This window comes from Epinephelus fuscoguttatus, linkage group LG6 (assembly GCF_011397635.1).
Source record: "Epinephelus fuscoguttatus linkage group LG6, E.fuscoguttatus.final_Chr_v1".
In the NCBI taxonomy this organism is placed as follows: domain Eukaryota; kingdom Metazoa; phylum Chordata; class Actinopteri; order Perciformes; family Serranidae; genus Epinephelus; species Epinephelus fuscoguttatus.
The window spans coordinates 28,591,569-28,606,055 of NC_064757.1; the positions used below are offsets into that span (position 1 = coordinate 28,591,569).

The 14,487-nt window shown below is 41.8% G+C and overlaps 1 protein-coding gene across 1 annotated transcript in view; it reads left to right on the forward strand.

Annotated features, from left to right (window-relative positions):
• The window catches only part of ipo11 (importin 11), a 187,434-nt gene that overhangs the window by 43,881 nt on the left and 129,066 nt on the right, over positions 1 to 14,487 (forward strand). The window contains exons 9-14 of the mRNA XM_049578323.1: positions 2,288 to 2,358; positions 2,549 to 2,741; positions 4,383 to 4,535; positions 6,108 to 6,151; positions 9,956 to 10,046; positions 12,016 to 12,063. Coding sequence (XP_049434280.1) covers positions 2,288 to 2,358; positions 2,549 to 2,741; positions 4,383 to 4,535; positions 6,108 to 6,151; positions 9,956 to 10,046; positions 12,016 to 12,063 — 600 coding nt within the window. The remainder of the gene's footprint in view (positions 1 to 2,287; positions 2,359 to 2,548; positions 2,742 to 4,382; positions 4,536 to 6,107; positions 6,152 to 9,955; positions 10,047 to 12,015; positions 12,064 to 14,487) is intronic.

Here is a 14,487-nt window from a genome sequence, read left to right on the forward strand (position 1 = left end):
CTTACATTTGCTGGCTGTCGTATACCTGCAAACAAGGAAACAATGGCATGGATGCAAAGTCGATAAAATGCAATGGTGTTTTCATTTCCATAATCCTGATCGTAAATCTGGAAGAAGCGAGACAAGCAAATCTTGGAGCCACTTAACCTTTTTAATCAATGTAATGTCATTTTGAATTAGTAGTTGCTAATACAATGAACGTGTGTATGAGGGGAGAGGAAACTATGACCCTGGCTGTTCACAGATGATTGGAGAAATGCCAGAGACCGTTACGGTCGCTGCAGATTTCATCAATGAGGTTGACAGGGAAGTAAACTACATGGGACATCTTTATTGGCTCTAGCATCATGAGTGGTTTTATAGAGTCAGAATTTACATCAGTGGGACTGAGTCATTCATGGTCATTTTTGAGTTCTTTTATTACCGTACCTTATTATATTCACCAACGTAATGGGCCCATGGGACTCTCACAAGGCAGCAAGGTGAAGTGGACATTTGACCTTAAAGAACAAGGAAAAGTTTCATGTTGTAAATCAGGATACATTAATCTCTGCACATTTCCAGAGCATCTCTTTCTTTCTCTTACTGTCCTTCTTGTAATCTTACTCCTGCTCAGATAATTTCTCATCCAATGTTCCAGAGCTTACTGAAATGCTTTCCTCTGAATTGATTGTGACTCATAAAATCTCCTTATCAACAAATGACACCGTAGTTTCCTATGTGGGTTTCATGCAGTGCACCTTTTTTTGAAGGCGTACGCTAAAGGAAAAGCACAGAATTTCAGCACATAGTGCTGTTGTTCTGCCAGTATGTCAGTGTTAAAATCTATTAACACACAAATCCTCAGATATTTGACAAACCAGTGCTATGAGTAAGCAGATTTCCCAAAATGACATACAATTTCTTTAATTAAAATACTTTGGAGCCAAAAACTTTCATGCAAATGTTGCTCATTTTGATTATCTATGGTCATAGAACGAGCGTTCTAGTCAGGATCCACTTCCAAGTCCAAGAGATAACTCTGATTACTTCCACTGACATCATGGATATTGCTACGGACAAGTCAGGTCCAGAGGTTAAGTGCTAATTATCTTAAAGGGTGAGAGAAAAAAATTAAACGGATGGACTGATTTCCAATATTGGAGGAAATAGAGGGGAGGTGGGTTAGCTTAATGCGTTAGGACACTCACGGGCAGGCTAGCAGTTAGTGGGTCCCTCAGACAAGGCCTTGTCATAGAAAGAGTCAGGATTCACTTTTAAGTTCAAGAGATTACTTTGATTACTTCCGCTGACATCATGGATATTGTTTAGGACAAGTCAGGTTTAGAGGTTAAGTGCTAATTATCTTAAAGGGTGAGAAAGATTAGAGAAAATAGAAGGGGGGCGTCGGTGGCTTAGTGGTAGAGCAGGCGCCCCATGTACAAGGCTGTTGCCGCAGCAGCCCGGGTTCGACTCCAGCCTGTGGCCCTTTGCTGCATGTCTCTCCCTCTCTCTCTATCCTTATCTCCCTATCAATTAAAGGCAAAAAATTTCCATAAAAATATCTTAAGGAAAAAAAAAGAAAATAGAAAGGAGATGGGTTACCTTAATGTGTTAGCACACCCCTGGACAGGCTAGCAGTTGGGGGTCTCTCATTCTCTGAACCCATCGGCTGTATTCGGCATCTGACTTCCAGCAGATGGCGATACAGCCTCTGGGGGCAGACCCCCAATTTTTTGGCATTCTGGTTTGATTTAGGCGGAGGAGGCGAATTTCCATTTCCGACTTCCGTTTAGAAATAAGTAAATATGCTGAACCATTGCGATGGATTCAGAGTTTGCAGTGATGCCAATTATGTTCTGCCTCGTTAGTTCACCGCACGGACCGTTTAACCTGGCAACAACTGCAGCCGTCTCAAACGTGATTGGTCAATATCACACGGACTACAAACAGCCTACAACCAGAAACCAGGGCTCTTCCGCTCTTCTTCCGGAGGCAAGATCTCCGGGGTTTGCCTACAGTCTATATATAGAGACTAGGGGTCTCTCCGAAAAGGGCTAGTCAAAACTGGTCTCTGCTCTCGTGAGTGGCGAGTTTGGTCTTGATATTTCAGTTCAGTGTGTAGGTTGTTGGTGGATGGATCCCCCAAAAATACCACCAAGCTCTTCATAGGCTGGAAAGGTTACTTGAATTCACGTTAAAATAATTATTGGCCATCTTTATATTGCCAAAATGTCTGTGAATGCTCTGTGTTAAGTATACTTTTGCTGTTTCAGTTACAATACTGTGTGGTTGCTTTGTGTTTCAGGTCGGCAAGTCGGTCCAGACAGCACATGCAGAGAAAAGCTGGAGAAGACGATCATACTATACACTAAAGTTGTGAGTTGGCTTGCATATTAATATAAAATAAGAAATGACAAATGTCTTTTTCGTCATTAATGAATACATTGTATGTCTGCATCGAGGACGTTGCAGACCAGTTATAGCATCTAACTATTTTTTTCTTACTCCATTCCTTTCCCCTGTGTTTTGTCCCCTTCTGTACTTTTCTTTCCTTCCTTCTGTGTAGTTGTTAGATTTCCTGGAGTACCATCCATGTGCATTCATACCTCTAATCCAGCGTTCCCTGGAGTTTGCAGTCAGCTATCTGTTCACAGCTGCAGGGGAGGGAGTGACCTTTGAGCGCTTCATTGTTCAATGCATGAACCTCATCAAGATGATTGTAAAGAACGATGCCTACAAACCTTCCAAGAACATTGAAGGTAGGACATAAGGACTTTGGGAAGGGTAGAGAATGAGATGAATGAAGTGATTGCAGACATGGTTAAAGAGAAAAAAGAAATGAAAGCCAGACATATCTGAATTTTAGGTCTGTGATTCAAAGGCCAACAGAAAATGCCACTAGCTCTTCAAAGCTCATCACTGACAGTGTTTTTAAAAGCACAATGCTGTAATACCATCTGCGTCACCGTACCTCACCACGGCTCATGTTTATTTCAAGCTGACAGAGGCCTCAAGTGCTTCATTAGCTGTAGAGCACAGCACTATGTCTTTGTTCTGCCAGCTAGTTTGGTCTTTGGTGTGCCTTATTGAAGATCTTCCTTCTGAGCAATCGTTAGTTGACAGACTACAGAGCCATGGATTTAGTGGTTTTTGTGTTAATGCTTTGGTTTCATCTGCATGTTTGAGTATTTGAGGGTGTCGTCGTCAACAGAGTTAAGTTCGATTTCAGGTTTGCTTTCTATTCCCAATTTCCAAACAAAAAACCAAAGTATTTTGAATAGTGAGGCTACATAGCTAAAGGGAACGTTGAGCCTTGAATGATCCAGCTAGGCTCAGAACAGCTGTCTAACTTATTTATTAGGGCCATGCTGTCAGTCAGATGGACAGACAGGAAGACCCATGTGTGTCTGAGAGTATTAGAGCACGGACCTTAGTACTGTGTGAGACTGGTGACATGGACGTCAGGGGCCACAGGTAAAGTGGAAGTTTTAAAGTTTAATGAATAAAAAAAATAAAGAAATCTGTCTAGTTGGGTAACGGTTTGCCACTGGAAGTAAGGTTAAATTTTCATGTTTGCTTATATCAAAGTATGTCTTGTCATTTAAAGTTTTGGAAAAGTCATGGAATTTTGTTGTTTGTAATGCGGTTGATTGTTACAGTAATATTTCGGGAATACCTTCCTCGTAATGTAATGTAAGGGCAAATTTATTTTCTGTAAGTTAGCTGTTGGCATAACGTGGCTCCAAAATGCGTCCACATAGAGCTGCACGATAAATCGTTACAGCATCGACATTGCGATGATCAGTAGTCGCATCAAGGAGTGTACAATGTCAAGTAAGGCAAATTCACTCTAACAGTTATCTGATGCTTAATACAAACAAAACACTTGCACATTTCTCATTTTCCAGGACTTACACCAGCCAAGCCTTCAGCTTTTAGATGTTACGTGTATATGTGACATAGTGTGGTGGCAAGCAAGACTCTCCTGCATGTTTGTTTAGAAAAGTGCTTTTCTGAAATGAAAATTTTATTATGGGTCCTTGAAAAGTTACGGAAAAGTTTTGAAATTTTGTCCATGAAAATGTGTGGTAACCCTTTGATTACTTGAACTGCTCCTTTTACCATTTTGTGCACCGTTTCAAGCCAAGGCTTTATCCTGAAATTAAGCCATTTGAGTATGCAGCCTACGTTTGACTTGGTATTGATTAAACTGCATTTAATGTTGTCACTGTAAATTAGATTTTAACCTCTGATGTATAGGGAAGTATAAACAGAAGATAGTGCTAATATGACTGTGTATTGTTTGACAGAATAATGGATAGCTAAATACCTTTCTTTTCTTCCTTCTTTCTTCTCTCTCTGTTACTCTCCCTCCTCTCCTTCCCTCCTCCCGCCCTCAGACAGTAAACCAGAGAGTCTGGAGGCTCACAAGATCAAGACAGCATTCTTCACACACCCCACGCTGACAGAGATTGGACGCCGGCTTGTCTCACACTACTTCCTTCTCACAGAGGAAGAGCTGGCAATGTGGGAAGAGGACCCTGAGAGCTTTGGTAATAGCACTTCCCCAGACACACAGGCTGAATCCAAATGCACAGACTTATCTGGAGCTGCAGACTGGCAGAGTTAACAGGCATGTTCAGTCCAGAATGACGAGGGTTACTTACTTCAGCAGTTTCTGAAGTCAGCAATGTGGCCTTGGATGCAGACTTCACCAGAATTTATTGTATTGTGGTGATGTCATATTCATGCATTAAGGTTAGGTGCTGAAGACATGGATAGTAGCTCTAATAGTGATTACTTAAATAGTGTTTTGTCTGTGATAATCTGTGCAGTCAGACAAAAGGTTTTCGTGCAACTTTCATCCACTACCATTAATGGCATTACTGTGGTGTGATGTAAAGCAACGGAGCATTTTATTATGCAGATCAAGAATTATAAACTACTGGGCAGAAGGTGGGTTTTTACTAAAGCAGCAATACTTAACATGCTACTGGTCTGGCACCATCCTACATCGCAGACCTTCTAACCCCCTATTCTACGCCCAGGTCCCTCAGGTCAGCTGACCAGGGGCTCCTGGCTGTCCCATGCTCCAGGGCTGATTGTGCCTTTGCTGTGTCTGCCCACAAACTGTGGAACAGCATCCTTCTCCCAATGAGGAGGATCTGCCCCCTCCATTGACTCTTTTAGGTCCAGGCTCAAGACCTACTTCTGTTCATTAGCATTTGAGTCCCCTTGATGTGGCTTTCCCTGATGCAGGCCTGTGTGTATTGTGTCTCTAAAGACGCATTCACACTGGTGCTATTTGGTTCGCTTTAAATGAACCCTGGTCCACTTCCACGGATAGTTTGATGTGTTTGGAATGGAGTGAACGCTTATTCGAACTCTGGTGCGGACCAAATGAGTGAACTCTGGTCTGCTTGAAAACTGGGGGTCTCAGTTCACTTGCAAGTGAACCCTGGTGTTTTTGTGGTGACGAAGCCGGCTGAAGGGGATGGATTTCCGTTTTCGGTCCTGACCAATCGATGAGCTGGGTTTTCGTCTTCCTCATGCTTTTTTCTGGTAGTTTTGGGCAATACCGCCCCCAAATGAGCAGCTGTTGTAACTGCGTGACGTTGTCCAGATGGTTTGGTCCACTTTAAAAAGTACAGTGTGAAAGTGAACTGATCCAAATGAAGGTGTGAAATTTTTCGGCATTCCCTGCCCAATCGAACCAAGTCCTGTCTCTCATTGTGCTGTCTTATATGGTGTAATTTATTTTGACTTGATTAATTCATTCATTTATATTAATCATGTATGCGTTTTTGTGTGTGTGCTGTATGAATAAAGCTTTACACACTCACTGACTTTACAAAGCTGAGATCATAAGGGCATAATACTGTAGCTCAGTGTGGTGACATTTGGATTCAGTACTGTAGTCAGAAAGACACAAGTGTGTAAAAATATGTTTGCACTTTTGCCCTGACAAGAGCTCTGACAGATGTATAATCCCCAGACCAGTGTTTCCTAATAGATAAACATTTGTCAGCCCAGAATGTAGTTTACGCTTGTAGCAGTGTTAACTTTGACAGTAGTCCTCCACAGACAACCACTCCTCTGATCTCTTCTTTTCTCTTCTCTCCTAGCTGTTGAAGAAACAGGTGGTGACTCTTGGAAATACAGTCTACGGGTAAGTGAAGACACACACACACACACACACACACACACACACACACACACTAAGAAATGATATTGATTACCTGAGAAGGGGGAAGCAGAAGCTCAGACAGAGAGTGGTCCTCCGTGATTTCAAGTACTTTTGTGTTTGTAAGTGCACAGTGATGGTGGTTGTACACACAGTCCTCAACCATGGCAGCAACTCTCTGGTGCGCCTCGCTCGACAGCACAAACAGTAAGAAGAGGAATGCTGTTAAAAAGAAACTTAAAATGTTCAGTGCTTCAACAAAAATCTCTAATTTGCTGAGATAAAAGTTTACGTTTAGTGAGACAAAAACAGAACTTGATGCTTAAAGGGATAGTGCACCCACAAATGAAAATTCAGCTATTATCTGCTCACCCATATGCCGATGGAGGCACTGGTGAAGTTTTAGAGTCCTCACATCCCTTGCAGAGATCAGCGGGGGGAGCGGCTAGCACACCTAATGGCTGACAGCGCCCCAGACTAATGTCCAAGAACACAAAATTGAATCCACAGAGTACCTCCATGCTGCTCATCCATAGTGATCCAAGTGTGCTGCAGCTACGACATAAAAAGTTGTTTCGAAAAACGTCATATGAACTCTGTTTTTAGCCTCACTGTAGCCTGTAGCTCTGACTGCTTCTCTGTGCTCCGCGCTCACGTGTGCGTGCTTGTGTGAGACCAGCGAAAGCATGAGCTTTGCTCATCCGTGTTTACATCACGTGACACATGCACCGCAGGGAGAGACAACGTAACCACAGAGTGAAAAGATAATTTGCACTACGGTCTTTTAGCAAAGGACAGCCCAACATGTCTGAAGACTTTGAAATTGAGGAGGAACAGCATTTCTTTGTTGAGCCGTATTTGTTTGAGCCCGAGTATACGCACAGAACTCAGGCTACTGGACGAAGCAGCCGCCGCAGCTCATGAGCATCAGCCAGCCGCAGAATACCGGAGTCGAGCACTGGAAACCTGGTGGTGTAGTTGTTTCAAATGCAAAGCAATGCCAACAGATGAGGAAAGTCTTTGCTGCTCAGACTGGGAATTGGCGATGCCTGCACTTGAGAATCTGGACATCAGTACTGATGAGACTGCTGCTCTTCAGAGATCACCGATCACCCTGAGTGCGCACGCGTGAGCACGGAGCACAGAGAAGCAGTCAGAGCTACAGGCTAAAAACAGAGTTCATACGACATTTTTCGAAACAACTTTTTATGTTGCGGCTGCAGCACACTTGGGTCACTACAGATGAGCAGCATAGAGATACTATGTGGATTCAATTTTGCGTTCTTGGACATTAGTCTGGGGCGCTGTCTGCCATTAGGTGTGCTGGCCGCTCTACCCGCTGATCTCTGCAAGGGATGTGAGGACTCTAAAACTTCACCAGGGCCTCCGTCGGCATATGGGTGAGTAGATAATGGCTGAATTTTCATTTGTGGGTGCACTATCCCTTTAAGTCCACTCTTTTTGATAAAAAGAACCATAACTGCAGGAGATTTCAGTTTATTGGGGCTGTGATGTCACTTTTTTTTTTTTTTTTTTTTTTTTTTTACAAATATCCTTTAGTGTGTGCCGTATTTTAAAAAATACAGTATTTTATGTGGTGGCAAGGAGCAGCTGTATACATTGTAGCATCATTAAACTGTTAGTCGTCTCCAGGGCTTTCGATCTCGTCTCTGTAGCTGTGGTTTGTTTTCAGCTGTTTTTCTGTGTCATGACATAATATCTTATTTAATGTCATATTTTTTTTATCTACCCCTCATTTCTCTTTGCCTCTCTTTCAGTGTTGAGCCCCATGTACTTACTTTCATCACTTCAGATGACAACTTTCTGTTCTGCTGTTTTTGAAGCAGAGTCAAACGTTGATTGATTGAACCTCAAGGTCTTGTTGTAAAAGTTCTTTTTCATTTGAGCACAGTGCAGCAGAAAAAAAGTGGCATCACATGAGAGCTTATTAGAAAGCTAATTACCTCACACTTCAGAATTCTCAGTAGAAAACACTGAGCAGTGTTTCTCAATTTTTATTGCATCACTGTTCCTTTTTGTTCAGTAAGTGTTTTTGTTAAAATACTTAAAAAACTGATGAACACTTTAAAAGCTATAAACACCAGCTGGCCTAATAAAAGGGATTTAACTATAAATTGAAGAGAGGCCCAAGAGTTTTACAGTATTTCTCCTGTGAAAGTTTTGGCCTGGTGGATGGGCTGGCCGTTACCACCTACCTCCACACCAAATTTCATTCTCAAAATGAACACTTGAGAGCCTTTTCAAAATCGACATGAACCACCTCTCCCATTGGCATAAATTAGATTGACTACACAGTGCTTATTTAAAAAGAGGACATGTCACTTTTAAAGCTGGTTCCCGGGTTACTCCAATTATTTCCTTCTTCCAAAACAGTGGTGAAAAACACCAGGAGCACATGCCAGAAGTTGAGTTTCCATTAACAATGAGAACAGTGACTGCAAGACTGCATCACCAATCTGTTTTAAGGCTCAGTGTTTAGGACATAGGGGCATCTATTGGCAGAAATTCTACATAATATCCAGAACTATGTTTTGATTGCAAACTCTCAGGGAGAAAGTCATCAGTCTTTAGTTAAGCAAAGTGTCTAAAGACTGACTTGTGAGTCTATGCTCTGCTTGTCCCTCACCTATGCACCTCTTGGGAAACATGTGTTAAATATTCCTTTGTTAGGACACCACTGCAGTTAACAGTGTGTGGTGCGTTTCTGCAGAATGAATACAGGGGAAACACTGTAATGGCTGTTTGGCATTTTTTGGCCAGCTGTAGGTTACCATTGGCCTGGCAGCCCCCCCAGGCCTGTACAATTACAGGAGGAACATTATAGCACTTATGTTTATTTCTCAGATACTAAAAAAATGAGTTAACAATATCTTTGAATTAATTTACGCTGTAAAATAATCACAGTCCCTGAAAGTAGAAGAATGCAAAGATCCATGTCAGCGTCTCTGCAAACCTGTATACAAATATGTTCCTGTCTGTGTAGTATAACTCTTGACACAGGAACCTGTAACTTTTCCCATACAGTGTTCATCATCGTTTGACCTTCGTATTAACACACTGTGGTGCTCAGCATGGTTCATGGATCAAATGTCACGATCCATCTATTCCTCCCATGGTTGCCAATCCCAGTGGCTGATTATATAGATGTCCTCTCCCTATCAATAATACCAGCTGCTTATATTTTCCCAACAGAACAAGGGTTTGTGTTGGTCTTAATCCTGTAAAGCTGGATTGGCTTTTCGGAAGTGTCACCTGACCGATTGCCACAGGTTGGAAAGGTCATACCCCTGCCACATCCTGTGAGATGACCCAAACAGCATGCATTCATGCACTGGCCCATGTTGTCAAATCCCTTACACCTTTATTTATTTAATATTGATTTTTTTGCGACGTCTAAACCCAATAAACTACTGAAGGTGGGTGCACATTTCTCTAACACACACACACACACACACACACACACACAAACACACAAATCCCCTGACAGTTTCACATTGACTTTTTACTGAACCGGGAGCTCAATGCATCGCTTGCTATTGTTTGTGTGTGTTTGTGCACAAGCCTCTTTGTGTAAAATGTTCTCTGTGTATATAGAGGAATGCACTGACATCACTTGCCCAACCCAAACTAAAGCAGGCTGCTAAGAATGGGGAGAGCTGGGAGAACAACAAAATGAACGATTATGATGGCTTCTGCATATAGTGTACCATCTATTCTGCCAATTAACTGTCTTCCTCTTTGTTCCCTCTGCTCTCTTTCTCTATATAGCCTTGCACAGAAGTATTGTTCCTGGATATCTTCCACAACTACAACCAGACACTTATACCGGTGCTGCTGGATATGGTGCAGAATCTCCAGGGTCGGTTAAATGTCAAATCAAAAATATTTTTGCATGCCAAAAGCAAAGTCTGTTCTCTTTTCAGCAATCATTTAACATCCATTCACTGCAAGGAAACATGAACTTATCACCATTTTTTTCAGGTACAGCGGGTACAGTATTAATTTGTATGCTTTAGTCATGCTAGGTGTGTAAAGGTTCTGAAACGGAGCCCCACACAGCAACACAAATGTCCACACTTCCCATGTTGCGTTCCCATCTTCCCTGTCTGGATTTCTCCCCACCCCCCAGTCCGCTGCCATCTCTGGTGTAGGTGCAGCCTGTTGACCTGTATTACATTAAGAGACAGAGCTCTCAGGATTTTCTATACATTGATTTGTTATCGGTGACCCACCACAACATCAGCATTAACCGCCACATAATGATTTTTTTTTTTTTTTTACTATTTAATATGGGTAAAAACTTATTTCAATGCAGAGCTGCGGGCAGCGCATTGATTTGCTCAGCCCCTCCTTGTAGTGTCACGATACTGGAATTTCTAATTTAGGTGCAATACCTTGACAAATATTGATATTCGATGCCACTTTTAATACCACAGGAAAAACTGACATTGAGGGAATACAAGTTAAAAGGTTTATGAAAGATGAAGGTTATAATAAGACAGAGAAAACTTTTTTTCTTGGTTAGTTGCAGAGAACAGCAGAATAACTCTGGTAAACATTAACAATAAGGGAGAGTAAGCACAGTGTATTTAAACGGTTTCAAAGATTTAAATAATTTAAGTAGTGATAAATTGATATTTTTTCCAACACTTGCCCCTCTTTGCCCCACTCTCTCTCACAAACACATTGGCAACAGACCTGTCTGCTTCTATTATTTTTTTCAACCTACTTCAGATGAAACTGGCTGCGTTCCCATGGGAACTGCACTCAGGCGGGTCCAGCTAAATATGACAGCTACAGTAGCTTGGAAAATTGCGATATTGGGCACTGAATTTGATGAATATATCTTTTATCAGACGACACCCGGGCACGTTCAAGTTGGTTGTGTGGTGGTCAGCAATGTATAGACTGGTCCTCTTTGAGTTAATTTTATAAAAAGTTAATCAACCTTAGTGCTCTTTAATGCTCCTATAGTTGGTTATTAAAACCCAGTAAAATGTTACCCCTTTCCCCAGATTGTGGCTTTTTGCCTTTGCGTTTGAAGATACTGCACAGAGTAAATTGCCTTGCCTTGCACTGCACATACAGACTGCCTCCCTGTAACACAAAATGGGCCTCAGATGTCAGACCCCATTTCCCATCATGAAATGTTGCCTTGCCTCAGAGTAAGTGATACATATTTCATATATCAGAAGGCAGCAAAGCGTGTGGGTTTGTCCATGTTGCTCTTAGCATTCACAGTATGTGTAACATGCAATCTATAAGCTTGACAGCACCTTCAAGTTCCCTAGGGACAACCTCCACCATTACAACCACTCAGAGCCCTCTAGATGGTCACACACACACACACACACACACACACACACACACACACACACACACACACACATGCACACACATACACCACTCAGCCACTGGTCCCCTGGTGGCACTGGCGTGTAGCTCTTGCTCTGTTGCTGAATTAGCAGCGCCATTGCTCAAACAGCCAGATTACAGGGTCCGCTTCTGGCCTGTCTCCCAAGCTGCTTTCGTCTTCAAGTGACAGAGTGGAAATGGGTTCTGCTGGAGCAAGGAAGACGCCAGATTGTTGTAATTCTATGGTTGAAGGGAGGTGGCTATTGATTTTGAGAACTGAGTACACAACAAGAACTAATAGAGAGGGAGGAAACAGACAAGTTAAATGATTGAGGCAAGACTGATATTGTTGATTCGAGGTCTGTTCAGGTTGCAGCTGTGTTATGATGTGGTAACTGGGTCCAATAAATCAGATGAGAAATATGTTGACTGTATGACCAATAAAATAATCCAGAGTGTTTCTGTCTTTGCAGGTCCAACCAATGTGGAAGACTCCGTTCAGCTGCTAATGAAGGATGCAGGTACGTCAAAGGCTTTAACTTCTCTTGCTGGTTTAATAACTGCTATCATCTGTTATGCAAGGTGTGTTCAATGAGTGATTTGGACTTATAAGAGTCTGATTTTGCCTAAATTACAATTTTATCTGCAACACAAAATATGAAGGATGTTAAATTTGCTTTATTAAAATTCTCCAACCACAATCTCAAACAGATGGTAAAGGGAGAGCTGGGTAAATTGAGATTTTAATAAAGCTACAGTCATTTTAGGTGAAGACATAAAGTCTGAATAACCACATGAAAAGGATAATTGTACCTATAGACTCCCATTTTAGTAGCTTTTTATGTGAATCCATTCTTACTGTACACGAACGCCTTGTTTCCCCCTTCTTGCTTCTTTCTTCCTTCCTTTCTTTTTCCCCCTCTCTACCTCCTTTTAGTATTTATAACACTGTGGCAGGTCAGGGCTGCCTCTCTGGTGGTTTTAAGGCATACACAACTAAATTACAGACAGTTGGGATTGCCTGCTATTAGGGCCTCTGTTAAAGCTGGGTGCCTGCAGAGATCTCAGCAGTCGGCTGAAAGTGTTGATAAAACAGCAGACATCACTGGATGATGAAGCTGTGCTGTGGCAGCAGCAGTGACATGTAATTGTGGCTCTGAGAGCAAAAGCTGGCTGAAGAGCCAGCACTTCATAACAGCAGGTGCAATCTGAAATTAGTCGATAATTATGAAAGTGCTAATATCATTATAGATTAGAGCCCTATTCCCAAGACTAGTATTATCCGCGGGACCTCTTATAATTAGTGATGCACCGAATATTCGGTAACCAAATATATTTGGCCGAATATTGCAAAAAAACACACATTCGGTATTCGGTGCAATAAGTGAAACGCAAGGCCGAATAATAGTGGCGTGTTTTGATAACGTAATCAAACAGCATGCGGTGACGGACGGAGTAAAATGCGGCTAAAAATAGTTTTGCACGAGCAAAATAAATCATTCAGCACGCTGTGTGAGTACAGATTTCAATGAGCAGCAGAAACGAAAGGCGAATCCCGCCGGTTGTGGGTTGAACGGGGGTCACCTGTCAAATACGGCAGCCATAGTGCTCCGCGGCGGCAAGATAAGGCTTACCGGCGACGGAGAAGTCCGGCTCCAATAATGTCCTCTTCTTGGCATCATGACTGCCCAAAAGTACCTGGACAGCCGAGCTGCGGCGGCACACAGGTATGTGACGTGATCCCCCCTATGTTAATCACTTATTGATGCTGTTTTTGAAGTATGAATAAGTCAGTAGGTAATTTATTCCATTGAAATATCATTGGTGTATTATAGAAAAGTGATTTATCTTTTTATAAATGACAAAAGGCACATCTGCCTCATTTTCACTGGGCTATCGTGATGCTACTTAGAACTATGATATTTTCACTGGTATCGTACTGTGGGTCCCAATTTTGGTACCATGACAACACTAATCTGGAGGGGGTTCATCTGCAAAAACTAATGAAAAACTAAACAACTGTATTTGGTATTCGGTACTCGGTATTCGGCCAAGCATTTAATTTTATTTGGCTTCGGCCACAAATTTTCATTTCGGTTTATCCCTACTTGTAATTTGTAATAAGTGCAAGGGTTGTCTGTCATCTTAATCCTGTGCGAATCGACCATGTCTGTAATTTGTCAAGTAGAAATTCCATCTCAAATTACCCACCAGATTTTGGCACACTCAGAGTTCATGTAATAATACTAGTTGCAAACTGTGTGAAATAACACAACTGTGATTTGGAGTTGTATGTATACACATGTATTTTTGCAAGGCTTTTTGTTTTCTCCTCACCATTTTCCTGCCTCCTCTACTGTCAAGAAATACAGAGGCTGCTTTCACAATTATAAATGAAAGCTTTGACAGCATTTCGGGTGCATATTCAGGAGATTCATCTCAAGCTCAAATCCATCAGAAGAGCAAAATCTCAAAAGATGATGAGATGGATGACATGTCACAGTGTGTGGCAGAATTGGTGCTGTTACATAAAAAACAAAAAACAATCACTGCTGGTGGTGCTGTGTTAGTCATGTGCATCATATTTGGAGAATTATGTCAGTAAATCCAAGTAAAATACAGACTTGTGTGCGTGCTGATGTGCCGCATAACATGCACATGGGTTGGGTACTTTCTAAATCACGTGAGGTCCTTTGGTAATACTGTTCCTGTGCGAACAGGGCTTCAGACCTTAATTATACTGCTGTAAAAAGCCCCCAAACCCAACATATAACTGAGATTAGAATTGTTGGAAAAACTATTAGGTACTCAAGAGGGTAATTATTTTAAAAGACTTTAATATCTCATAGTTATTTAGTCATAGCAACAGTTAAAACATGCCTATGCGTTTTAGCCATTAAGGCATTCATTGGGGCAAATAAAAAACGGTTGTCTTTTTGGCTGTT